Source organism: Lentinus tigrinus (assembly GCF_003813185.1).
Source record: "Lentinus tigrinus ALCF2SS1-7 unplaced genomic scaffold L226scaffold_39, whole genome shotgun sequence".
In the NCBI taxonomy this organism is placed as follows: Eukaryota; Fungi; Basidiomycota; class Agaricomycetes; order Polyporales; family Polyporaceae; genus Lentinus; species Lentinus tigrinus.
The window spans coordinates 134608-159420 of record NW_027137948.1 but is presented as its reverse complement, the minus strand read 5'-3'; the positions used below and the strand labels follow the sequence as shown (position 1 = coordinate 159420).

General features: G+C 56.5%; 10 protein-coding genes across 10 annotated transcripts; 4 read left to right on the top strand and 6 right to left on the bottom strand.

The window, feature by feature from the left end:
• Positions 1 to 1778: 1778 nt before the first annotated feature.
• Positions 1779 to 3645, top strand: L226DRAFT_526089 (uncharacterized protein; the record flags this gene model as incomplete). The annotated part of the gene is made up of 6 exons (XM_067679028.1): positions 1779 to 1897; positions 2017 to 2053; positions 2206 to 2287; positions 2461 to 2551; positions 2610 to 2892; positions 3286 to 3645. 6 exons carry the CDS (start codon positions 1779 to 1781, stop codon positions 3643 to 3645), a joined length of 972 nt encoding a protein of 323 aa, XP_067530805.1.
• A 5075-nt stretch (positions 3646 to 8720) lies between these two features.
• L226DRAFT_426777 (uncharacterized protein) lies at positions 8721 to 8981 on the top strand (the record flags this gene model as incomplete). The annotated part of the gene is made up of 1 exon (XM_067674655.1): positions 8721 to 8981. A coding segment is annotated over one exon (261 nt), but the record flags the coding sequence as incomplete, so codon positions are not given.
• A 963-nt stretch (positions 8982 to 9944) lies between these two features.
• L226DRAFT_470595 (uncharacterized protein) lies at positions 9945 to 11716 on the top strand (the record flags this gene model as incomplete). The annotated part of the gene is made up of 3 exons (XM_067676316.1): positions 9945 to 10244; positions 10306 to 10870; positions 10929 to 11716. The coding sequence occupies 3 exons, from the start codon at positions 9945 to 9947 to the stop codon at positions 11714 to 11716; spliced, it is 1653 nt and encodes a 550-aa protein (XP_067530803.1).
• A 268-nt stretch (positions 11717 to 11984) lies between these two features.
• L226DRAFT_574949 (uncharacterized protein) lies at positions 11985 to 12449 on the bottom strand (the record flags this gene model as incomplete). The annotated part of the gene is made up of 1 exon (XM_067685127.1): positions 11985 to 12449. One exon carries the CDS (start codon positions 12447 to 12449, stop codon positions 11985 to 11987), a length of 465 nt encoding a protein of 154 aa, XP_067530802.1.
• Positions 12450 to 13166: 717 nt separating this feature from the next.
• On the top strand, positions 13167 to 14531 carry L226DRAFT_539082 (uncharacterized protein). Its single transcript, XM_067681624.1, has 2 exons — positions 13167 to 13503; positions 13611 to 14531. Exons 1-2 carry the CDS (start codon positions 13249 to 13251, stop codon positions 14442 to 14444), a joined length of 1089 nt encoding a protein of 362 aa, XP_067530801.1. The 5' UTR covers positions 13167 to 13248; the 3' UTR covers positions 14445 to 14531.
• A 184-nt stretch (positions 14532 to 14715) lies between these two features.
• L226DRAFT_232863 (carbonic anhydrase) lies at positions 14716 to 16230 on the bottom strand. The gene is made up of 3 exons (XM_067673108.1): positions 15938 to 16230; positions 15480 to 15574; positions 14716 to 15325 (listed from the first exon to the last, which is right to left on the bottom strand). The coding sequence occupies exons 1-3, from the start codon at positions 16052 to 16054 to the stop codon at positions 14923 to 14925; spliced, it is 615 nt and encodes a 204-aa protein (XP_067530800.1). The 5' UTR covers positions 16055 to 16230; the 3' UTR covers positions 14716 to 14922.
• A 2526-nt stretch (positions 16231 to 18756) lies between these two features.
• Positions 18757 to 19865, bottom strand: L226DRAFT_539079 (uncharacterized protein). Its single transcript, XM_067681623.1, has 2 exons — positions 19581 to 19865; positions 18757 to 19532 (listed from the first exon to the last, which is right to left on the bottom strand). Exons 1-2 carry the CDS (start codon positions 19833 to 19835, stop codon positions 18897 to 18899), a joined length of 891 nt encoding a protein of 296 aa, XP_067530799.1. The 5' UTR covers positions 19836 to 19865; the 3' UTR covers positions 18757 to 18896.
• Positions 19866 to 19924: 59 nt separating this feature from the next.
• On the bottom strand, positions 19925 to 21056 carry L226DRAFT_539078 (uncharacterized protein). The gene has a single exon (XM_067681622.1). It carries the CDS (start codon positions 20952 to 20954, stop codon positions 20133 to 20135), a length of 822 nt encoding a protein of 273 aa, XP_067530798.1. The 5' UTR covers positions 20955 to 21056; the 3' UTR covers positions 19925 to 20132.
• A 640-nt stretch (positions 21057 to 21696) lies between these two features.
• L226DRAFT_539076 (uncharacterized protein) lies at positions 21697 to 21972 on the bottom strand. The gene has a single exon (XM_067681621.1). It carries the CDS (start codon positions 21962 to 21964, stop codon positions 21725 to 21727), a length of 240 nt encoding a protein of 79 aa, XP_067530797.1. The 5' UTR covers positions 21965 to 21972; the 3' UTR covers positions 21697 to 21724.
• Positions 21973 to 22283: 311 nt separating this feature from the next.
• L226DRAFT_526084 (uncharacterized protein) lies at positions 22284 to 24528 on the bottom strand (the record flags this gene model as incomplete). The annotated part of the gene is made up of 11 exons (XM_067679027.1): positions 22284 to 22402; positions 22458 to 22675; positions 22696 to 22856; positions 22883 to 22947; positions 22976 to 23110; positions 23310 to 23400; positions 23466 to 23534; positions 23600 to 23716; positions 23748 to 24161; positions 24185 to 24240; positions 24303 to 24528. The coding sequence occupies 11 exons, from the start codon at positions 24526 to 24528 to the stop codon at positions 22284 to 22286; spliced, it is 1671 nt and encodes a 556-aa protein (XP_067530796.1).
• Between the last annotated feature and the right edge of the window lie 285 nt (positions 24529 to 24813).

Genomic DNA, 24813 nt, shown 5'->3' with positions numbered 1-24813 from the left:
CCGGGTCCTATTTTTGAGCATCACCTAGAGTCGCCTCACCTGCTCCATGTCAAGCGACCAAGAAAGCGAAGTATGCGGCCGTCCGATGCTCTGCTGCCTGCGATATACTGACTACTGAACACTTTTCTAGATCGAAGGCCTCGCTCAGAGCGAAGGAACAAGCTCAACCACAGATGCATCACACTTCGCGCCATTGCCTGTGGTTACTCTCGTGATTGGAGATCTTCCTCTCTACACCGCCATGCTGAACTCCCCGACGGCCCGCCATTGCGAAGCTTGATTTGAAGCATGGAGCAACGCATCATTAACTTCAGTGGGCATTGGCTTTTGTTTTATCGTGTGCTTTGACACACTTTGACACACTTTGACACACTTTGACCTTGCAGGCCAACCTATGAAGGGGTGGCTTGCTTCGTCTCTCTACACTCACGACGCACTGTTGCCACTCATACGACGCCCCCTCGTTACTCATAAACTCTTCTCTTCGCAAGTCTGCAAGATGCCGAATAAATGGCATCTACTGTAAGGATGTTACCTCTCGCGTGTAGGCTCGGACTGATCCGAGAACATCGCAGTTATTCTATCCGACCCGTGGATGTGGTTGCATGGGGCTCTCTTGTCAGCGAACAATATTCGCGCGAAGGAGCAGCCCTATCGCTTGTTACCTGCGATGCTGCATCCGGTGAGCAAGATCCTCCATTAGGAGACACTGAATCCGCATCTTAATGCCACTCCCTTGGGCCTTGCCACCTAGCATACCTATGCGTTAGCGGAAACGCTCAGGAAGAAGTTGTCGCATTTGACTGGAATTATCTGTCCAAATACGCGTATTTTAGGCGACTGGTAAGCACGAACATCTTGTTCTACCTTCGTCTCATGAACAATCTTCAGTCTTCCCATACGGTCACCTTTCGCCACGCCCACGCCGGGCTGTGCTTCATCTTCGCCGACTCCCACGTGGCGGAGACATTCGTCCAGAATATACAGGCAGCTCCGTGCACTTCTGAGACTTCCAACACTCCTCTCTCCCTCGGCGACCTCCAATCTTTGGGTATATTTGGAGAAGAAGACGTCACGTTATCCTATCAGCGTTCCTTCATTGGGGAAAAGCCGCTGTGGATCTGTGAATATCTGTTACGCAATGAGTCTGATGGCGGTGCCGAACACACTCAGGCTTCTGACGACGGATCGACTCTTTTCGAGCGGGTCCTCACCCCGGATTCCTCGGACTCGGACTTTGTGTGGACATCGGACGCGACGCCACCCTTCTCTCAAGGGTCCTCGGACACAATCTCAACCTCGGGCATCATGGGAGAGTGGTCAGACGACATCTCGGACTGCATTTCATTGGAGTCAGCAGAGGCGGAGTCCGACATGGTGGAGGAGACTTCGGAGACCTTTTATGACGCCGTGGAATGTCCAGAATGTGTATGGTTCGAGCTGGAAGACTAGAATACTGAAAGCTGTCCGGTGCTAATGATAACATAATCATGTCCGACTTTTCAGGCTCCTTCAGCGCTTCACATCCCTCAGGCCTCACTAGTCACTACCCACTATGGCCAGTCGTTCGACCGTCGTCTTCCTCCATGACCCACTTATCTAGCTCTTGGTATCGTTAGGCCGTCAAAAGTGTGCCGCGCGATATAGAGCCACTCGGCACTGCTCGGCTTCACACAACACGACTCCGTCCCAGTCCAAGGTCACCATGCGATCTTCCTTTGTATTCCGCACATTGTGGGTGGCGCTTTGTTCAGTACCATGTTCGCTTCGAGGCTTACATGGATTGGCTCAAGTTCACCCGCGCCGTTCAGGATGCGAAGATCTCCGCCGAGACTTTCCGCGATGTGTTTGATGAAGGCTTCTCCGAAATTATCGGCTCCTCGCCCGCTGGCGAGTTGTTGGCTTGAATTGTTGTCGACGTGCGCTATATCATATCAGACTTGCTCCCGCGTGTATGAATCCAAATCTGTATTGCAATATTACTCCTTGCTACTAACGCGTGAATGTCTCTTAAAGACGACCGGGGAATGCGTACAGGCCGCTGTGCGCGGTTGTGCGCGGTTGTGCGCGGACGTGCGCAGGCGTGCGCGGTGGCGGTCGTGACCAGTCACTAGTCACTAGCTATGCGCGCCCCAAGTTTTTGCTTTCACCTATCACGACACCACCTTTGACCGAGGCCTTTGTTCCCTTGTTCGCCCTCTGCAGGGCCTCTTCACGTCGTTGGCGGCAGATTTCCACGCCTTCAAGGTCTTTGTCGTGGATAGTATATGGCAGCAGTTGAGGATTGGTGAGTGGCATCCTCGCCCGTCCCCTTTCCTCCCACTATCATGGAGGTAACCATTGAGCTGACAACGCTCGTTGCTTTTGTCTCTCTTCTACTAGCTTTTTATCTATATGTTCGGCTTTTGCAGCGCGAAGCTGTTGACGAACGGCGGCGTGCTGAACATGCCACTGTCTCAGGTGGAGGTCCGGGAGCACCAGCCGTACCTGTTGCGCAGGAGCACTTATGTCGCGACGGTGTGAGCAACATCCAGGGAGCTGGAGAAGTCAAGTGCGTACATTATTGTGCCCTACCGTGATCGTCACTCATGCTGCGACTTTACCACTAGTGCTGCTCAGCCTACCGGTGACCATGGGGTGCAGGCGGGCTCCTCCCGACCCTCCCGTTCTCGTCCATCCACCCTGCCCGCTGCCTCCACCCTACCTGTTCCCTCCGTCCTGCCCGCGGCGACACCCAAGCGTGCTGAGGCTGCTCTTCCCCTGACGCCCCCTTCCACCCACCAAAAACAAACTCGTGTCCGTGCAGTCCCCGTCCAGGGTACTACCCCTGCGGCTGCTGCTCGATCTACTACCCCTGTTGGTTCTCCCTCCTTGGGGAAAGTCTTTGCGGATGTGAGTCAGGCACCTGTTGCGGGATCCTCAACCGTGAGGACCCAGAAGGGGAAGAGCAGGGCTCGGCAGACTCCTGCTCCTAGCTTTTCCTCGACCCCTCGTGCTCGTTCAGAGTCGATTGCGGCGGCTCCTTGTGCATCTTCTACCCCTCGCGCTCGCGCGGACTCCACCGCACCGGCTCCGTCTTGTGCCGCACGTGCTGGCCCATCGGGTCCTGTACTCCGTCGGTCACCCTCCTCCTCGTTGGTGGCCACCTCGGACATGTCTGAGTCTATTGCGTCATCCCGCGCACCGTCCCCACATGCATTTATGCCGGATGATAGTGATGTTGCGATGCAGGTACGCAACAAGTCCGATTTTGACGATGACACGCATACTCACTTTGCACTCTAGGTTGACGTGTTGATCAAGCGTCAAACCAAGGTTCGCACCAACGGGGATCAGATTGTTATCACGGCTTGGTTCCAGACCCAGGGTGACGAGCGGATTGTCGCGCCGCCAGCGTCGGCTTCACTGGAGGACCCCGCTATAGGCGATATCTTCATGCACGTTACCCCCACCCACCCTCCCCAGTTCTTCTTGCATGTACACGGGGTGGATGGCCGTGTTGGTTGGTGGCCTATCGACACCGGTTACCGTCGCGCCGATGGGCTCAGGCTCAGCCGCACTCCAAAGCTCCAGGAACCCTCTTGGGTGAAGGATGCCCAGTACATGTCCAACCTCCGCAAAATTGCTGCGATGTCTCGTGCCTGAGACACAGCTCCATGCAATTCCCTCGACTCTCCTGCCATCACATGTACATCCCGTGGGATGGTGTGATCTTATGTCCTCCCTTCTTTACGATTGTGTCATCGTGATATGCATATCCCACAGTCCTTCTCGTATCGTCATCCCTCGGCTTCCTCCCATCTCCCATCGTACTGTTTCATGAAGTTTATGTGGTCTCATTCTTCCTGTATCGTAGAATTCTATCGTTAATGAACGTTGAACTCCCATCTCTGACCATGATCACTATGCGTTTGACTGTCTGTTGTCGTGCCACCCGTCAAAGAGTTTCTGCTCGCCAATATCACCTCGCAATCGAGAAATGTCAAAGGTTATTGTCGCAGGTCTGATAATAATACAGGGCACGCGCGCTTCCCGCACGCTCATCCACGTTTTACGCTGACCACCACCGTACGCCACTGTTTTCCCTTGCGATGGTCACGGCAACAGCAGCACTTGCTGCAACCGCAATCACTATATGCTTGTGCTTCTTCCTCCTCCGACTCTGCGCTCGAAGACGAACACCACTACGTACGCCGGCCTTCGTCTTCTCGGCTGCCACGACCGTCAGGGCACACCGCACGACGAATCTTGAGATGCAAGTTCCGCGACCTCCAGAATTCCATCATGACGTGAAGCCAACCATCGCGCGGAAGTTCGCACCGGTGCGCCTGCGCAGGTGAGTGGTTACGACTTTTGCTTTCCGACATTCGCCCACATGAACGTCACCAGCCCCACCTCGGATGTCAAGGCAGAAGACTGGGATGACGATGCGTCACTGGCATCGAGCGTTGCGTACCTTGACGATGCACAGTCAGCGTCAGGTTCGCAAACATCCACAGTCCCTACTTCGTCGGTGCCGGTTGTCGCAAATCAACCACGCCGCCGACCAGCGCGAGTTAGGCCTTTGATTATTACTCCCTGGTTTTCATCTGGGAAATTGCGTCCGGACGAACATCGTAATCGAGATCTCTCCCCGAAGGCGCTGGATGCCTCCTCAAGTGGGATTGATGTAGCAAGTAGCCGTGGCGGCGGTGATGTCGAGCTGGCCCCTCTGTCGCCCCTCACCGATGTTCCCTCTGATTTTGAGTGCAACGACAAGGACGACCACAAGGACGATGAGAATGGGGAAACCGACCAAGATCAGGAACAGGAGCAGGAGCAGGAGGATGAGCAGGAGCCGGAGCAGGAGCAGGAGCCGGAGCAGGAGCAGGAGCAGGATGAGGACGAGGACGGTGCCCAGCCCCCAGGTGGGGTACGGAACAGACTAGTAAGCGACAGCCCTGAGTTTCTGAACTGTTGATTGACGTTGTTACCGATAGTTTCTCAAGAGGAAGACAGGCACACGACCTGACAGCCTCCATCCTGCCCAGACTGTCGTGACGGCGTGGTTCGAAGTCAAAAGTACGTCCGTCATCCCCGAGCCTCCTCACTTCATTGGAGAGAAGCGTCGGGAAGGCGATCTATTCTACAACCGCAACACCGTCGACGTTGAGAACTCTCAACTCTGGATCTGGATCAGAGATCGCCATGGGGTGCTCTATTGGAAGCTCATCTACGTCGGCTACCAAAGAGCTGATGGTAGGTTGATATCCTTGTCGGAGAAAAGGAGGAACCCTTCATGGATTCGCCCGCATTGGTTCGAGCGACGTGAAGTATGAGGTGAGTTTTTGCCTTCGCTTGTGTGTCAGGCCGTACTAACCAAGGGCGTAGACTGCGTCTCGCGCAACCCCTTGTTCCGGCGTTGTATCACTCTATTCACCTGTCATATAGAGTAGTTCGCACATAATCGATGACCTTGCGTCCTCTTATGTGAGTAGTGGCGTATGCACAGGTCTCACGCCTCTCGCCTCGCGCGCTGGAAACAATAGGCAAAGAGCGCCATATAGCTCTTTGACCGACTATGGTGTCAAGCCACAATGAGCAGACAGGAGCTCTCGACTCACCACTATCATGTCGCAAGTCACAACTACTCCTCGCCTAGAGCTCTATTTCGATGATGTCGACTGCGGGAATGTCAACTCAGAGGGAACCTCTTCTCAGACTGCGGAATACAAGTTTTCGCGACTGTTGAGATGCATCAGGCGAGTACGCCACCCTTCGACGTTACTCAAGCTGTCACTAATCCGCGTTCCAGGGCGCACCCAGACAGCGATGGTGGAGTGCAGTGGGATGAGGAGTATAGCGAGGCTCTCAAGGAGTTAGAGAGCTTGAATTCGAGCAATGCGGATCTCTACAGGGCTGTTCTGTCTCTACAGCGCACACAAGTGAGGCTCAGGCTCGGTGTCACTATCTGTTCGCTGACCCGGATTCGATAATCTTTGTCAGCGAGGTCTGGAGAAGCGCATCACCCAGATCGAGGAAGAATTGGTGTCTGTTCGGAAGGATTGTGATAATAAGATGCAACCGGTAAAACTTTCTTACCGTCAGGCTCAAGGTTCGTACATACGCCCTCTCCTTTGACAGGATGTCTAACAACCCATGCGACGCCCCCAGGAAATCTCAACGTCGAGCGACGTGCGATAGAAAAGTTCCGTACGAAGTCTGAAGACGAACTGGGGGACCTGCAGTCACGAATCAAGCGATTAGAGCTCGACAACAACGTTTTGAAGGCCCAAGCAGTGACTAGTAAGAAGGATGTGGCCTCGGTCAACTCTGTTCTGTCCAGTTTCGGCAAATGGGCCGGTAAAACGGACGAGACCATCAGTCAACTTCAAGCAGACGGCACACACGCTCTTGTTGCACTGGGGAAGGTTCAGCGTGAGCGCGCCGCTCTCCGCTTCACGTCTCCAGGGCTACAATTTCCCAACCCAATCGAAGATATTCCACCGTCCTTGTCTGGCCCGCCCTTGTCCGGCCCGCCCTCAACCTGCTCCGACGCGGACCTTGCTGATCTAAATGCCTTCAAACATACATCCTCAGGCAGCAACGACTCGTATGTTGCCCGTTCGCTAGCCGACGAGATTACAGGCAACACCTCTTGGGAATCATCGCAGGACTCATCTTCCGTGATCGCGGTATGTATACATCATCTTTCCAGATAGAAATATCCATCCCTGACGTTCACAGGCTGACTCTACTGACATTGATGGATTTGAGCCGGTTTCTCGGGGCAAGGCCGCGAACTCGTCGGAAGCGTCATCCGACGCCATAGTAACCTCCTCTCGGGCCTCGGACATTGAGGACGTCGTGCGGGTACCAGTGACACCCATTGAGACATCTTCGGCGGTAGTGTCAGTGACTGCAACGTCTCTTGACACCTCCGATTGCACGACCGCGTCTGCGGCGAGATCCCCTCAAGAACTTACGACGGCACTTGAACGCTTCTCATGGGCTTCAATCAGGAGGAAGGCAGACTTTCTGACCTTCAGTCTCGTGATGATCTTGTCAGACAACCTTGTGAGTACGGGCATACTAGTGTGCGTAACCGGAGGGGCTGAGACATCTTGCACTTTTTAGGGTCGAACTGTGTCCTGCCGTGATGCTGTTCCGGCTTCAGACAAGGCCCCACCCAATGACCACACGTCGGGCTCACAATGCGAACATAAGGTTCGTCCGGATAGTCGCGACTATGTGACAGCGCTGATGCCCTTGTTCCGTTCAGCCTACTGATCCTCGTTCCTGGAAGATCATCATGCAAGATGCCTATTCAGAGCATCGCCTATGCGTGGAAGTCCTTGGGATGCACTTCTTGCTCTGCGTGCTCGAATACGCTTGGGGGGCATATTTTGAACGACAGCAGAACGGAGTGTTTCCTGGTGTTCATCCGGTCTGGGAAGAAGCGATGCGCATGCGCGGTAGGGCGATATAGACGAGACAGGACAGTAACATTTGTTATCTTCCCAGTTCGGAATGTTCCATGGGTTTGTTCCGTCCGGTTGATGTGGCATCAAAGGCTCCACTGATTGGTGAGTTGCACTTCTGGCCCTTGTCTGGTACATTGATTGCGTCTTGGCGACGCGCCCTTCGCGATCCCGACAGCGTCTCCCCCTTCGTCCCCCACTCATCTCCCGTCGACCGTTCCTCACCAGTGTCGCCCTCGCCTTCTTACTGTGCAGTGCAGCCCACACCGCCGTCCTGGTGTCCATGGCTGACGAACCACCGCCTTCCATACAAGTGCCGAAAGGCAAGTTCCTCTGCCAGTGTAGCGAGTGCATCCTGGGCGTATGGAGGGGTCTGGATGATACAGAGCGGCCAGGTCGGCTCTTCACCACAGCGAGGACGGTATCCAAGCATGCCCTCAAAGATGAGGAGCGGGAACGCATCATGGAAAACAGTATCCTCCTCGCCACTGTCTCGTCTAGAGCACCTTCGACGTCTCTTCCCGTTCGCCGTAAAGACAAGAGGCGTGATCGCGCTCCGCCAAGACGCCCTGCACCTGCACCCGCCAGTGCGCAGAGCACCCCGGTCAGTCGATATTCAGCCGCCTCACTCACAACACTGAGTGACCAGTATGTAGTCCTCACCCGCAGGAGATATGGCCCCCGATTCCAGTCCTTCTACCACAGCCGCCGCCTCCGCCGGAAAGGTATGACCATCTTTGATCCTATGCTTCACACTAATTGGATTTGTGTCTCAGCACGAACTCGGGCAGCGACGGAGATTGTTGTCCAACGCCGAGTCCTCCCTCGACGCACAATATCGACTGATACCAACGAAGTTCAGCTTAGATTTTGCCTTTGTTCCTCCGACCGTGAAGCTGTCCGATCCTCCCCCCGAACCCCAGGGCAACAAACAGCAAAACGCGTTGTATCGAAGGATCCGGTGGACGATCGCCGAGCAGCGCAAGTATCTGGCCCAGCTCAACGCTGTCGGGGATATGGACCTCGATCGTCGCCTCGACACTCTCATTGAGAGGGCGGACTCGTACCTGCAACAGCTCGAACGCCTGAGGGACGATGCGTGGACAGAGTTCCTCTTGATTCGTTACTTAACTCGCAGCTCCTTGGGCTCGGAGAAAGGTCCCAAGGTCGTCTCGATCGGTGAGTTTAGTTTCTGGTAGCTTCGAAGCACTGACCTGACTCTGTTCAGGTGTCATCCCTGGATCGAGGGCGAGGAATACAGAGCACTTCATCCTAGCAGCGCTCCTCCTCGCCACCGTGTTCCATGCTCTGGCCGAGGCATCACGGGTCGATCTCGCTTTCCTCCTGGCAGGCTTGAAAGCCATACTGTTTGGCGCATTCTTGTGGTCGAACAACACACTGGGTATATCATCATCACTCACCAACGCTCAGCGCGACATGCTCAACGGCATTCCGATGGACATCCGCACCATAATCAAGAAACTCGACTTGGAGCCACCCATCATACGATACGCGGTGTGTCCAAGCTGTCGCGCCACCTATGCACCGGACCCACAGAAGCCGAACGACCCCTATCCTCGACGCTGCACCTTCCGCGAGACGGACAACGATGTGTGTGGCGAGACGCTTGTCAAGCGGCAGGAAACTCGTGAAGGGAAACAGGTCCGTGTCACGTACGAGCCAATCCGCTTCTTCCCCTATCGCTCCATGCACTCTTGGCTCGCAGACCTGTTCCAACGTCCCCAGCTGGCAGGACTTGCTCGCGATGCGTGGAAGTCTCAAGACTCGCAACGGTCCCGTTGGTCTGACATCTGGCATGCTCCCCTCCTGCGCGCCTTTCTCGGGCCGGATGGGCGCACACCTTTTTCCACGCAGCCCGATGGATCCGTACATCTCGTATTCTCCCTTTTCGTGGATTGGTTCAATCCGTACGGGAACAAGAAGGCTGGCAAGATGCACTCCGTTGGAGCTATCTACCTCGTTTGTCTCAACCTCCCACCTGATATTCGTTATCGTCCCGAGAACATTTATCTCGCCGGGATTATACCCGGTCCCCACGAGCCTGGGCTCCATCAGCTCAATCAATTCCTTCGCCCTCTTGTGGACGAGCTTCTCGTTCTGTGGCATCGAGGGGTCCTCTTGTCCACATCCGCCCTCAACGGCGCGTCACTCCTGGTCCGTGCTGCTATGATCCCTCTCGTTTGTGACCTGCCTGCCTTGCGCAAGGCGGCTGGTTTCACCGGTCATTCCTCCAATAAGCACTTCTGCTCCTTCTGTCAGCTCCCAAAGGATCGCATCAGCGACCTCAGACGATCGACATGGCCTCGGAGAACTCGTGCCAAACATCAGGCCTACGCCGACGAATGGAAGGAAGCGCCGTCGGACGCGGAGCGGGAGGAGTGTTTCAAGCGGCATGGTGTCCGCTGGTCTGAACTCCTGCGCTTGCCGTATTGGGATCCCACGCGCTTCGCTCTCGTCAACGCGATGCACAACTTGTTTCTTGGAGAGTTGCGTCATCACTGCAGAGAGTTCTGGGGCGTCGACATCAAGGACAAGTCCAGAGACACTGAGAAAATACCAGCCCACTCGCCAGACGAGCAAAGATCCTGGCTGGACAACGTCGTGAAGTACCTCAAGGAGGAGAACTTCAACAAGCTCAACCGGGTACGGAAGGGCTACCTCGCCGCCGTGGCGCAGCTGAATGGCGCCGTCCCTGTGTTCGGCGGATTCACCAAACGCGACTACATCGAGGAACTTCTCAAATGGGTGAGATCTGCTGCCACTGTTCTCATATAATATGTACTCACGTTACTGCCTGCAGCGGAGGGCCAACAAGAACGCCGAGATACGCCTGCCGCCTGTGTTCCAGGAATCCACGCGGGTCTTCCACCTCATTCAAGACGAGTTCGACATCTCGAAGTTTCGTATCCTTGACCAAGATACCCTGGCATCCATACGTGCCGACATCGAGAAAACGATCCTGCCTTTGTGGATGCAACGCGCACCGAAGAACTTCGGTAGTCCGTCCCATGGGAAGCTGAAGGCGGACCAATGGCGGACCGCCTGCCTGGTGAATCTCGTCATCAGTCTCCTCAGAGTTTGGGGTGGCGCAACAGCAACCCCGAGGCAGAAAACCCTTCTGAGCAACTTCCTCGATCTTGTGCGCGCGGTGGATCTTGCAACGAGGCGGACTATGGACCAGGATCGCGTGGAGAAGTTCGATTCATACATGCATCGCTACCTCTCCTCTCTCACCGAGACTTTCAAGCACCCGCTCGTTCCGAACCATCACTTGTCGCTCCACCTGCGGGAATGCTTAGAACTGTTTGGACCCGTACACGCATGGTGGGCGTTCCCGTTTGAGCGGTTCAATGGGATTCTACAGAATCTGAACACGAATAGCCGAACCAGTGCGTGGTCACGATGCACTGCTCACATTTGTGCCCCTACTAACTACAACTGTAACAGACGACATGCCGCTCACATTCATGCGCTACTTCTACATCGGTGGAAATCTGCGATGGCTCATGGCCACGACAGAGTGGCCAGAAAACGAACACTTTACGACAATGATGGAAGCATACAAGAGCTCGTTCCGTGACGCCGCACGCAGTAACCCTCGTCTGTCCAGCTTCAGGCCTACGCTGGATGACCCACAACCTCCAACATTCTCAGAGGAAGACGCCACTACACTTTCTCGAGAAATTTACCGGGCACTCCTGGCGCGTCTCACAAAGCTCGGTAACCACACGTTCTCGTCTATCTATGACTTCAGCGACCGCCGCCCAGGCCTTCCAGATGCCGCGAACTTCCTGCGTAAGTTCGACCACGGAGGGTTGAAGTATGGAACCAGGAGAGCGCAGCGGCGAAACTCCTTCATCCTTTTCCGCGGACACGACTCAGCAGATCGCCCGCCTTTCCCGCGCGCTGGACAGATCAGAGAGATCTTCACACATCTTCGTCTGGAAAACGGCAAGAAGATCGTTGAACCCTTCTTCGTAGTCGACGAGTATAAGGATCTCTCTGAAACAGATGCCGCTCTGGATCCATACCGACAATTCGAGGACCTCGATACTCGCCTGTTCTACAATGAATTCAAGTCGCAACCACAAGTTCTTGCGCTACAAGACATTCAAGCCCACTTCGCCGCGATGGTATACACACCGGATGATATTGGCATGGAATGCATTGTTGTGCGTTCATTAGACAGGGTATATACTCTTTCACTTCAGACTTGGCACGTACTGATAGCCTAACCGCTAGGAATGAGATCTAGCTTTGACTTGCTAGTAGACCGCTCTCACGTCAATCGAACATCTAGACCAGTTATGCTCGGCGTTGTCCTGCGCGATGTCGAGCCATTCTGTGCGGTGCTGAGCAGCTTGATGCAGGCGGGTATCGCGCCGTCGACGTGGAAAGGGAGTTCGTTCGTGCCCTTGCGCCGATGAACGGTCATTTGCGGGGCAATTTGCTCAGCATCCTGCGCGGTGTCGAGCCGTTTTGCCCAGGCGGAATCGTGTCGAGCTAGGCGACATCGCGCCGTCCGGGGTGGTGCGGGGCAATTTGCTCGATGTGGTCCTGCACAGTGTCGAGCGGTGGTGAGCATTGCGTGGAATCGCGCCGTCCGGGGTGGTGCGGGGCGATTTGCTCAGTGTCGTCCTGCACGGTGTCGAGCGGTGGTGAGCGCTGCGTGGAATCGCGCCGTCCGGGGTGGTGCGGAGCGATTTGCTCGGTGTCGTCCTGCGCGGTGTCGAGCCGTTGTTGAGCTGTTGTGTGTGGAGCTGAGCGGTTCGACGCAGACGGACTTGTGCGCGGGCCCGAGCCATCCGGGGTGATGCTGCAGAGTGTCGCTCGGTGTTTGCTGACCATGGTAGTGCCGAGTGTCTCGGCGAGGTGCGGGATCGCGCTGCTCGATGTGCTCGAGTCGTCCTGCGCAGTGCCAAGTATCTTGGGGCGGGGCGTTGTGCTTCTGGCTGTGACCTTGTCCATTGTCGACATATGTTGAGGAGGTGAGTCTATGCAGGTCAACTTGTACTCCGGTTTGCCCGTAACCGTGATGGCGCAGGATGCGATAGTCGTGTTGAAGGCGAGAGTGAAGGTAGCCTACAACAATAATGTTGACTGTATATAACACCGTGCGATAGGTTATCTATCAAGCATTCAAAAACAGCCTATAGATCGAGGTTATCAGTAAAGTATAACACGGTGCGCTAAGCGGGTCAACAGCCATGTTATTGTAAGCCAAAAGGACAAACAATAGACAAGTGTTATAGTTTGCCTACAACATCGCTATAGCCCGGCTATAATTGCGCTATTGACCGAGTCTAAAGCCGTGTTATAGGCAGTCAATAGCCAGTCAACATCGCTTGGTATAGACTCAGGCTAAAGGCAAGCGATAGCTGTGTGATAGGTTATCCATCACACCGTGCTGTAGGACGGCTATCACATCACTATAACACTACTCCAAAGGCTGCCTATCAACCCTTTATAGCCCCATTCTGTAGTCGGGTGGAAGGTGTCCTATTAACACCGTGCGATAAGTGTGCAATAGGGGCGTTATAGGCTACCAATCGCATTGTGTTATATGATACTAATATTCTTGTTGTAGGCTACCTTCATTCTCGCCTATGACATGACTATTGCATCCTGCACAATGGGGCAGCGCTTGCAGTGTCTAGTCTAAGTCCACCCTCACTCCAGTTACCGCAGCACTAGTACTCATAGCCCACGACCCCGTTTCCCCTCTCCCATTCTCCCTCTCTCCCCCTTCGATCCCGCCACACCCGCAATGGCACACTGCGAGCGCTGCGATCGCTGGTTCAAGACGGCCTGGGCGCTGCAGCAGCACAAGGACGACTCGGGCCAGCACCACGTCTGCGACGCGTGCGAGCTCGACTTCGCCTCCGCCCCCGCGCTCGCGCAGCACTACGCCCAGAGCGCGCGCCATCCGTACTGCCAGCGGTGCGAGGAGCTCTTCGACGACTGGGAGGACCTGTATGAGCACTACGGCGACGCGCACCACTACTGCGACAAGTGCAACAGGGTACGTATTGCCGTACGTCCTCCCGAGTCATCCGCGCGTCGCTCACCGAGCCCTCGTTCATCCTGGATCATATCTGCAATCCCGAATCCCGAATCCCGCTCGAGCAGGTCTTCGACCTCGCGGTCGCGCTGGCCGACCACCGCCGCCAGAAACACGACGACGACGACGACGTCGTCTGCTGCAGCCCGTGCAAACGCACCTTCAAAGACGCCAACGCGCTCCAGCACCACCACCGCTCGACGCTCCACCAAGGCCGCACGGTCGCCTGCCCCATGCAACGCTGCACAAGGTCCTTCGTCTCCCGCGCCGCGCTCGTCCTCCACCTCGAGTCTGGCGCGTGCCCGTCGCGCATCACGCGCGCCATGGTCAACCGCATCGTCGCCGCCCTCGACACGGGGGGCGTCATCACCAACCCTGCGCGGCTCATCGGGGACGTACGCGGGGGAGGGGGAGGGAGCGCGACGCGGAGCTGGGCGACGGAGCACGCGTGGAACGGGACGCAGTACGAGTGCTACGTGTGCCACCGCACGTTCGCGACGCTGCCGCGGCTGGACCAGCACCTGGGCAGCCCTGCGCACGCGGCGAAGACGTTCCGCTGCCCGGCGGGGGCGCCGCTGTGCGGGTGCGGGGCCGAGTTCAGGACGCTGAGCGGGTTCTGCCAGCACGTGGAGAGCGAGCAGTGTGGTGTGCAGCGGTTCATTTTGAAGGGGGCGTTGGGTAGGTATGTTGATGGGACCGAGGGGGAGGAGAATGCTTTGGATAGGTATGTTGATGGGACCGAGGGGGAGGAGGATCCTCGGGTGAGAGCGAGAGTGATGGTGAGGATTCAGAGGGCGTTGGTGCTGACGCTGACGCTGGTGCTGCTCGTGAGTGGACGGTGGCTTGTCGCGGGGAGTGTGATAGTTTTATCTTGCTTTCTGCTATCTTGCACTCTGCCATAATATACGCCCCGCCCTGTGTACACGACTGCGTTCACCTTCGAAGAGCTATATGCGTCAATACCACTGCGTTCTCCCGATGAGCAGAGCGATGTAGTACTGACCGTGGAACCCTGGTCCTACCAGTTCCTGCATGTCGTTAGATCCAACGGCACTCGAGCCTAGGGTCTGGGGTCCCGGGGTCCGGGATCTGGGGATATCCTTACGTTGTAAGCGGGCACGTCAACCCACCTCCGCGGGCTAACACAGCACCTCCCCGCTCCTTCCCAGCCGTGGCGTGAGTGGCGGTGGAGGGTGGAGGGACGGCGACAGGCTGTGAGAACGCAAGAAAACCACGTCTAGCGGCGCAGATCCATCTGGTAGTACAGCAAGCCATTGGGCATTCATCGTCATTCGGCAGTACTTACGACATGCCAACCCCTTCCCCCTTCCCCCGCACTTGATTGAATCTTGAATCTCTCCCACCCTCCCACCCTCCCAACTACTGCTTGCCCACAGTAACGCCCAAATCGCGCAACCGGCCCGACTCGAGGTCATACACCCACCCATGCACCTGCACGTCCTTCCCCGCGGCCCACACGCGCTGCATCACCTCCGAGCCCGCGATGTTCGCCACCTGCATGCGCACGTTCGCCTCCACGAGCCCGGACATGTCGCCCTCGCCAAGGAGGCCGCGCGCGAGCTCGGTGAGCGGGGCGAGCCAGCGTTCGAGCGGGGACTTGGGCGGGGTGGAGGGGGAGGAGGGAGAGGACTGCGCGGCGGCGGCGCAGGCGGCGGCTCCGCCGCAGTTGGTGTGTCCGACGAGGAGGACGTGCGTCACCCCGACGTGCTCGACGGCGTAGGAGAGCACGGAGAGCGCGCTGTCGTCCGTCGGGTGGAATTGGCTGGATAGAGCGAGGAAGAGAGGGGAGGAGAGAAAAGTGGGGAAAAGGGGGGAAAAGGGGGGAAAAGGGGGGGGAAGAGGAAGAGGAGGGGGAGGGAAGAAAAATTGGTCGGTACGGAGAGATACGGAATACAGGGATTTGGGGGGGGGCTTACTTTGCGATGTTGCGGTGGACGAAGATGTCGCCGGGCCTCGAGGCCGTGAGCACGGACTCGGGGACGCGGGAGTCGGCGCAGCCGATCCAGAGGACCTGGAACGGAGGCGAGGGTCAGTGTTTGCTCAGCGCTGGGTATATGCGCTTTGACGGGCGGTGACATCGCTGTCGCGCGGATCGTGAGGGCGGTGTGGGCTCGTCCTCAGACCGAGCATGAATGGCACGACGTGTCAAATAGAATCGGGGTGATGTGCTGCGCACAAAAACGCCAGTACGTGCAGGGTCGGGGGACTGAGACTCCGGATGGTCAAAACTCGTCTCCGGCGTTGATAACAGGGACTGTATGACGATGACGCCTCTCTGACCACCAGAGAGCGCGATGAAGCGAGTTGATGGGCAAATGCATAGGTTCGGGATGGTGGACGAGGAAGAGAAGCGAAGAAGAGAAGCGAGACAGACCTTGGGTGTTTGGGCCTTTGAGAGCTCGGCCAAGAAGCCCGGCTCGGCCTTCTCGACGTCTTCAGCCCACTGGGCGTTGTTCGAGAGGAGACGAGCGAGGATGTAGTCCTGGGTCATGGCGACGAGACGAAGTGATGGAGTGCTGCGGACGTAGAGATTGCGTCGCGAAGCCTATAGAGCCAGTCGGGGGGAGGTGGGAGAGCGCCGCACAGGGACTCGGAGGAATATATACGAGCGAGGCGAGAGACGTGCGGACAAGACAGGAAAGAGCGGAGGCGGGTGGTGGCGGAAAGCTAAAGAGACCTGCTCACGCCAGTGGCTGGGTGGCTGGTGCGCCTGTTGGCCTGAAAACTGATGGCCGCCACAGGCTCAGGGCCCTCGACGACACGCACGCACGGGCGTGATAGGGCAGATGCTGCATGTTCTCAGACTCCACGGCCGTTCGAGTCTCTCGACATTGGAAAAAAAGTCAGGCGACCGCTCCGATATGGCCCCCCCTGCACGATCGTCGATAACATCGCGGCGAAGACGAGAACTCCTGCGCGCGTAGGAAACACCGAGGCGCACCGAGCGCAGCCACTGGGTGCCGTAAGTCCCTGCCTGCCTGCACAGTCCCAGCGCACAACTGCACGGCGAGAAATTCCGAGGAAGGGCTTCGGACGACCGACCGTGTATGTACCGTAGCACTCGCGTAGCCGTAACTCGTCATGGACGCGGACTGCTCCCTGCCTGGATCCTGATTCCTCCTAGCGACCCTCCCTTGGCGATTCCACCCAAAATCCGAACGCACCTGCTCTCCTCCTATAAGACCGTTCCCACCGCGCACCGGCTCCGTCCAAACCCTGCGCACCCAGAGCGCACGTACACCAGGCTCCAGCCCACGAGTGAAGGCCCCCGTCGTCATATGGGCATATGGGCATGGCATACCACTAGCCAGTTTGAATTTTTGAAATACGGCCCCGTCCAGATTAGGCCGCGCTAAGTAATAGCTCAGACGGAGAATCGCGCGCGAGAGGACCCGAGACAACGGCGAGCGGTTACAGCAGTCGTGACTCGTCGGCGGTAGAGAGCACCCGGACATGCACAGGAGAGGCACATCGACAGGCCGTCGTCCAGCGATTCGGCGTGCGAGACGTCCGAGAGGTCGCCAGGAGAAGAACTCGAGAGGAGGGGAGCACGGAAGGCCCGCGCAGAGGGCGTGACGGATGGCCTTTATAGGTGAAAACTTTGTGTCCGGGTCCAGGCGCAGACCGCCCCGGGGTGTTAATACAAATTCGCCCTGCGGGACCGCCGACGGCGTGCAGGTGTTTCTGCTGGTTTCTGCTGCTGCATCGACTGCTGCGACTACTGGGTACCATGCGTGTGTTACAAAGATCGTCGAGAGTCCTTGAGATTATGTTGTGCACGCCGGAGAGCCCGAGACAAGTGGAAGTAGCGCTAGCGCGCGAGGACACTCGAGTCTCCAACGGACGTCAGCAGCTCATTGGGTATTTGTAGTGGACGCGAAGAGGACCCACGCAGTCGCCCGTATCGAGTCATCGTACGTATATTTGTATAGTAACATAGGCATAGGCCCTAAGTGCCCTTAAGGCTGGGGCAGTAAACCCAGACACAACCGGCCGGTGCACAAAAGCTCTTCTCTCTGGGCGAACACATGGCACATCGACACGTACGGTCATCATCCATTGAGGTACAGCGCGAAGAGGTAGATATCTACAGACAGGCATGGTGGTGTACATGGGACGGCAAATACTCATGGAAGTAAAGATGACGCATCACGCCGGCCAGCAAGGACGGGCGAGTCGAGTAAGGGAAGCGTGGCTCCTGCCCAGCTCCGGGAACGATATCCTACCCCAGGTCCCAGGAAGCGAGGTCCGAGGTTTGGAGGAGAACGCGGTGTGGGATTTCTCAAAGTCCATAGGATCATGTGCTGTGCAAAGTTGACTCCCTGGGTGGGCAGAAGCGTGGAAATACGATCGGTCGTGAGTCTGGTCCCACGAACGTACTAGTACGCCGCGCCGGTGCAACTTGAACGCCACTGTCCAAGCCACTCCTGCACCCTGCAGCGGAAGGATAGACAGCCGCAGAGACTCGCTCAGAAGACACCCCGCACATGCACTGGCCCCTGGGCTAGCATGATGCTCGATGACGATGACCCAGGAGACATGTACTCGTACATGTATTCAAGTTGCGCACTGGCACTCGCCGCCTGTCCTCACGCAGTCACGCAAGCATAAGTATCAAGTCGAGAGACCTATCTACTGCAATCTCTGAGCTCTATGTCCCGCGCGACCCACTGCCAGCACACCTATTAGACGTCAGCGCTCGGCAGGTGCGCCAAGATATCCGCAGTGGACTCGGAGACTCCGCTGGAAAGCTCAAAGCCCGAAGAGCAGAACGTACTGATGCTGCTTCGAAGGACATCCAGGAACTCGCGCGAGAGCGACGCGTTGCTCACGAGGGAGGGGGCGCATGCACCCCGCTGGATCTGAGGTTCATCCTGCAGAGTTGGATCGTTAGTCGGTCATACACGCAGAGGCATCTGCAAGACGTACTTCGTCTGAAAAAGCTTTAACCTTCAAGCGGCCTAAGATGTTCTCATATAAATTAGGGAGAGAATACAGGCATAGGTGAGAGATTGGTATCCACCGTGGCGGAGCTTGTGAGGAAGAACAAGCGAAGTTGAAGCTTAACACGTCGCCGCGGTCACATGACCAAGCGGGCTTGCCACGCGCGGTGACGCGTACTCGTTTGTCAGGCAAACAACATTGCTCACCGGCACCGAGGAGGAGACGTCCATCTTTGACATATGCAGCATCCTCACAAGAACGACGTTGTATCCTGGGGTATACTGTACTCATACACGGACAAGACGAAATAGGGAAGAATGTCTAGCTTTGTACCCTATGAATATTCGTTGAGGGCCAGAGGTCTGCTCAGGAGTACGGACTGATGCACCTCAGTAGTAGGTCAACCTCATCGCGCCCTTAGACAGTCCCTCAACGAATCGGTCCATCTGCGACCGGAACCGATATACCTCACACCGTCCGCTCTCGAAATGCTGCAAGAATGCACTGAGCGTCCGAAACTCCTCGCCGCACCCCTTCCATGCGTTCGGGCATCGATAGAGCTTATCGCCATGCGCGGGGCTCCGGAGGTGCGCGTTGAGCGCAGTGAGCGAGGAGAACGTCCTGTGACAGAGGTAGCACTCGAACGCGTGCCCGTTCCACGCACGATTGGTCGCCCACTGGTCGGTGACGCGCGGGCTAGAGCTGTTGGGGCCCGCAATCATCCTCGCGGGGTTTGTGATGACACCGCCTCTGTCGAGCCTCGAGATGAGCTGGTCGACCATGGCGCGCGTCATGCCTGAGGTGCACGTCCCAGACTCGAGGTGGAGGACGAGCGCGGCTGTAGAGACAAAGGCACGCGAGCAGCCCTTCATGGGACAAACGATGGAACGCTCGCGGTGGGTGGACGAGTTCTGGTGCTGGCGGAGGTTGTTTGCGTTCTGGAATATTCGCTTGCAGGGCACACAGTACCGGTCGGCATGGCTCTGGCGACGATGCTCGTGTTGCCCCCTCTCGTTGTTGAATATCTTCACGGGAGGTGGGTGTATGCGCACTTCAGAAGAATAGGAGCGTACCAAGTTGCAAGCACCGCACGGCCAGTGCTCCTCCTGATAGTGATCATTCAGCTCCTGGTTGTCCTCGAAGTGCTCGTCACAGAACCTGCAGAACGCGTGCCGCGGGCTCTGAACATAGTGCTCGTGGAGACCCTGCGCGGTCGGGAAGTCTTTGTTGCACGGCCAGCAAATATGATGACGGCTGGACGTGTCTTGGTGTTGCTCCAAGGCGCGCTGGGTGTTGAACCATCGGTCGCAGCGAACGCACTCGGGCATTTCGTCGGGAAGGAAAGACGAGGAGGGTAGATGGTGGCGGCAGAGAAGAATGCAAGGTGGGGGTAGCACGAACCCCTTTATATCGGATAGACCGGCGCTTATCGCGGTAGAACATGGAGACTCGAGTAATAACGGGGCCAGACAACTGGTATGACAAGGGGAACAGTCCGGAGCATTGTCAGTGAACTCTAGAGGGGGAAGATAATGAAATTGTGAAGACAACTATTGTCGCTACATGATGACTTTCCAGTCGGACGTCACGAGCGTGAACTGTCCATGGTCTTCTATCCGCACGACCTACGCGAGCGTGAGCCTCTTCATATTCCTCGACAACTGACCAATGGCCTGATCAATCTCGACCAAGAACCGGCGGACGCCGCAGCTCCCGCTCTCGACGTGCTGCACGAATGCGCTCAGCGTCCGGAATTCGCGGCCGCACCCATGTCGTCGCGTGGGGCATCGATAAAGCTTCTCTCCATGTGCGGGGCTCCTGAGGTGCGCATTGAGTGCGGGAAGGGAGCCGTATCCGCGGTGGCAGAGGTAGCATTCGTAGGCGGACCCGTTCCACGCGCGTTCCGTGGCCCACATCTTTGTCACTGTCGGCTTCTCGGGGAGCGAAGACGGACCACCGATCATCCTCGCGGGGTTGGTGATGACGCCGCCTTTGTCGAGCTTCGTAGCGAGCTTGTCGACTATCGCACGCGTCATGCCGGAGGCGCAGGTCCCAGACTCCATGTGGAGAACGAGGGCTGCCTTGGAGACGAAGGACCTGCCGCACCCTCGCATGGGACAGACGACGTCGCGCGCCTGGTGGACTGACGACCGCTCGTGCTCCCGGAGATTGTTTGCGTTCTGGAATATGCGTTCGCACTGGGCGCAGTATCGATCTGCGTGCTGTTCTTCTCGGTGGCGAGCCAAACCCTTGCGCGTCCTGAACACGACGTCGCAGGCTCGGCAGTAGATGTGCGCCGCGTCACGATGGTCGTACAGCATGCCGAAGGTGTCAAAGTGCTCGTCGCATAGCTCGCAGTACGCGTGGTTAGGGCTCTTGATGAAGTGGTCGGTGAGAAGGTCGGAGGTCGGGTAGTCTCTGCGGCACTCGCGGCAGACGTGGTGCATTGGAGAGTCGAACCGGTGTTGTAGGAGCGCACGGTCGGATGAAAACCAGCGATCGCAACGCTCACAAGATGGCATCTTTATGGACTGTCGGTCCTGGTTATTCTGAGAAGTTGAGAGGGGTGAGATGAACGAGAGAGTAGAGGTAGGGGAAAAGGGCGTCCCATGCACACCTCTTATACCCAATGGACGGGGCCGACTTGCAACGTGCTGAACGCGTGTACACAAAAAAAAGGGGAAAGACCGTAGGAATGAGTCACAAACATCACGTTGAAAACACACCTCTGCGGGCATCGGAGTTACTCCCGCCGATGAACCATATTACCAAATCGCAGCGATGCATCCACCCTCCATCCGAGCCACAAAGTGTTGCTTTGAAGCAAAGGGACTCTTCTGTGCAAAAGTCGTGCTGTCCCAGTCTTGGTCTCCCAGATAATCGTCGACATAGTCCACCGCATCCGTTCCGAGTCATCGGCGTGTCCTTCAAGGCGTTTGCGCCTCATGCTTTCCTTCCCGACAATCGCAGCATCATCAAAGTCGACCAGAGACTTCATAGCAGGGCAAGAAGCAGAGGACAGGGCAATTCTCAAGCGGGGAGGACAGGTTGAAATCGATTGAGATCGAAAATGCGAACACCATGGTCCTCGGGTATTGCCGATTACTTGCCGCATCCGGCAAATATACTCGACGCCTGTCATCGCGGTACTTATACATGTGACCCCTCTGACTTCACCCTCCGCTTCCACTTCCTTGCGCGATTCCTGACGTCGAACTCAACCAAGATGGCCATAGTACCTCACATATGTGGGTATTGTCTCTCCAGCTGCTCCTCGCAAAAAGATCGCGATGAGCACGAGCAAGTTTGCCGCCTCCGACATCTGTGTCTTGTATGCCGGCTCGAATTCGCCACGTTGCAGCAGCTCAGGCAACACCTTATTCATATACATGGGGGATATCTGCTCTGCGTGTGGTGCGATGCGTACTTTTTTAGGCCCACGGACTTCGACGGACATTGTACCCTGTCTCACTTCCCGTGTCCCGAATGCCACAAGGTGCGACGCTCACAGTCCCTGACCCATGTTATCGGTAAAGTAGACTCAACACAATTACAGTTATTTCGTACTTCAGAGGACATACATCTGCACTTCGTGGAGAGCCATTATCATTGTCCCTTATGCCGGCAATTATTCTCATCAGATGCAAAGCTAGCCCAGCATCGCAGTAAGCTGCATCATTTCTGCCAACCTTGCTTGATGGTGAGTCCTTGTTATAGAATTTGAAATGCAGTTCCAGTTATCTTGGAGATCTTAGATTTTTCGCACCGCTCATGACTTAGAAGAACACTGGGAACGAAGCCCGCATCACGAATACTGCGGGTGGTGCATGAAGGATGTCGACTCTGAAGGCGGCCTTCGCAATCACTGGCACATCGCCCATGGTGTCTGCGAGACCTGTAATGTGGTGTGTCCAAAAGTCATGTTATCGGACGTAATTCTGCATGCTGACGAATTGTCTTCAGGCCTTCGCCTCTTCTCGTGCGCTCAAGGATCACTACGTCCAGAGTGAGGAACATGCTTGTTGCAAGTTTTGCAACGTCCACTTCAATGACCGGGAAGAGCTCGACGCGCACTTTCACTCGCAACACCACGTCTGCGAACGCTGCTGCCAAGTATGTTGTTGTGCCGATGTCTTCGTCACCGACTTGCAGATCCATGGCGTCTCTTCTAGGTCAAATGGTCCTCACAACAGCTCAGGGAGCATTACCAACGGCACCCCTCGCATGTCTATTGCCACCGCTGCGACCAGAAGCTTTCTTCCGTCGAACGACTCTTCGATCACTACATGAGCGCACATCACTTCTGTGGCTACTGCGAAAAGGTACGCGTGCACCAGCTTCGAGGTCCTCTGTCAATCTCATCCATAGCACTAACTGTCCATCTCCGCAGGTCTTCGACACCAGGAGTGCACTGCGGGAGCACCGCCGTCAGAATCATGTCTATTGCGCGACCTGCAAGCAAACTAACGCAAGCGCGGGAGGCCTTGCAGCACATCGTTGCCAAGAGCATGTTCCTCATCATGCTTGACGTGCCCATATGTCGGACGAGCTATCCACACCAGATCCCTCACGAGGAGATTCATACGATACCCATGACTAGCCGCTGGATGCACGTACGAATGGAACAATTACGATCCGACGACACTCACGCTGCATTGACGACATCCTTGCCAACGTACATACCCATAACATTCAGAACATCTCTTCCTAGCCTTCATATAGACACCATGGCTGATCGCAGGCGGTCATAGCACAATTAGTTTCCTATTGGGGAGCGTATTGCGACTATCAGATATCGGTACCGGGAAAATTGGCCAAGATGTCTGCAGTGTTAACGCCTTGAAAGACTTCGAAGTCCGTATTGGCCTCACACACCGTACCGTTGGCTGGAAGCTACGGACGAGCCGTGTGAGACCGGCTCGCTTTCTCCTGGAGTCCCAATAAATAGGGCTACTCACCGTTCCATGAACCATGTACTCGGATATTATATCCTGCATGCACTTCGACGGCTCCGCGAGTGTAGTATGCTGCGAATCCGAGTCTCGTCAGACAAGGAGTCCGAATGCGAGGCGCAGACCAGGCAACCACTCACCCCGAAGCCGTTCATCTGGACCAAGACTGCGTTGCCACCAAGACGGTCGGCGACCGCCTGCGCTCGAGGCAGCGGGGTGATCGGGTCGAACTGCAACGTCTCTAAATCAGAATGCCCCTGATATGGACTGAAGAGACAAGAGGCTCACGATATTGGAAGCGATCAATATCTTGTTCGCGGGAGTCTTATCGAACGGCCCTCTGTACCGCTCAACGGACCGAACGGGCCAGAAGGAGCACTCGTACAGAGGCGAAGGCCAGGCAGAGCCGACTACGCGCACCCGGGTCATCTTGTCGTTCTCGATCTTGAGAGAGAGGAGAAGAAACTCACACATGTGGGAGACGTTTCGTGTCCCGGCGATCACAGCCTCGAAGACGTCCGTCATGGTGGTGCCGTGTACATCGGGACTGTCGGCGCAGAATATCGCTGGAAGAGTGTATGACGGGCTGTTGTTCACGGTTCCCAGTCGCTTGGTGAGTCTGCGGTTCGTAGTGGTGTGGTGGGGTACTATGTTCTCCGACCGTAGCAGGGGCGACACTGGGTCCGGTGCCTCTGCTTTGACCTGCTTCACGAGGTTCGGGAGACCAAGTTCATGAAGTGAGACCAGTCGGATGGCGAGTACAGCTCGCCATTGAGTTGCACTGGAAGCAAGCGTACGACATCAGTTTCAGAGTGGGAACGAACACATTACCAAAACACTTACCACGGATCTGACCTGAGGTGATAGGGACGGAGGTATTTGCCTTCTCAGCATCGTATGCGGCCTTCAGGAGCGCTTGAACTTTGGCGTCGATGTCGAGTGGGCCGTCGCCCTCAGCAGCAGCAGCACAGCCAGAAGGGCCTGAGAGTGCGCATCCAGTGACCAAGGCCTTGTATAATTCGTCTCTAAGGAATGAGACCGAGCGGGCAGTCTTCATGTGCGTGCTCATCGTGTGGTTGTCAGTGGTCATTACATTCTACCTCGCGCTTACAAAACCAATCGCTGATAGGCAGCGCGAGAGCCTATCATCGCCACAGCACACCGGCGTCCGAATGGACCTCCATGAGACCATCTCCACCACTTTTGGCAGTCAACGCTGGCAACGCCGCCTCGTCTTGGCGTGCAGAGGGCGCGACAGGGCGCTCGCGAGGCCGTGCGCTCGCCGTACGCGCACCATATCCAGGTACATGGCGCCCATGGGCTCTCACGGCGAGCGGTTTGTCTCCGGCGGGTA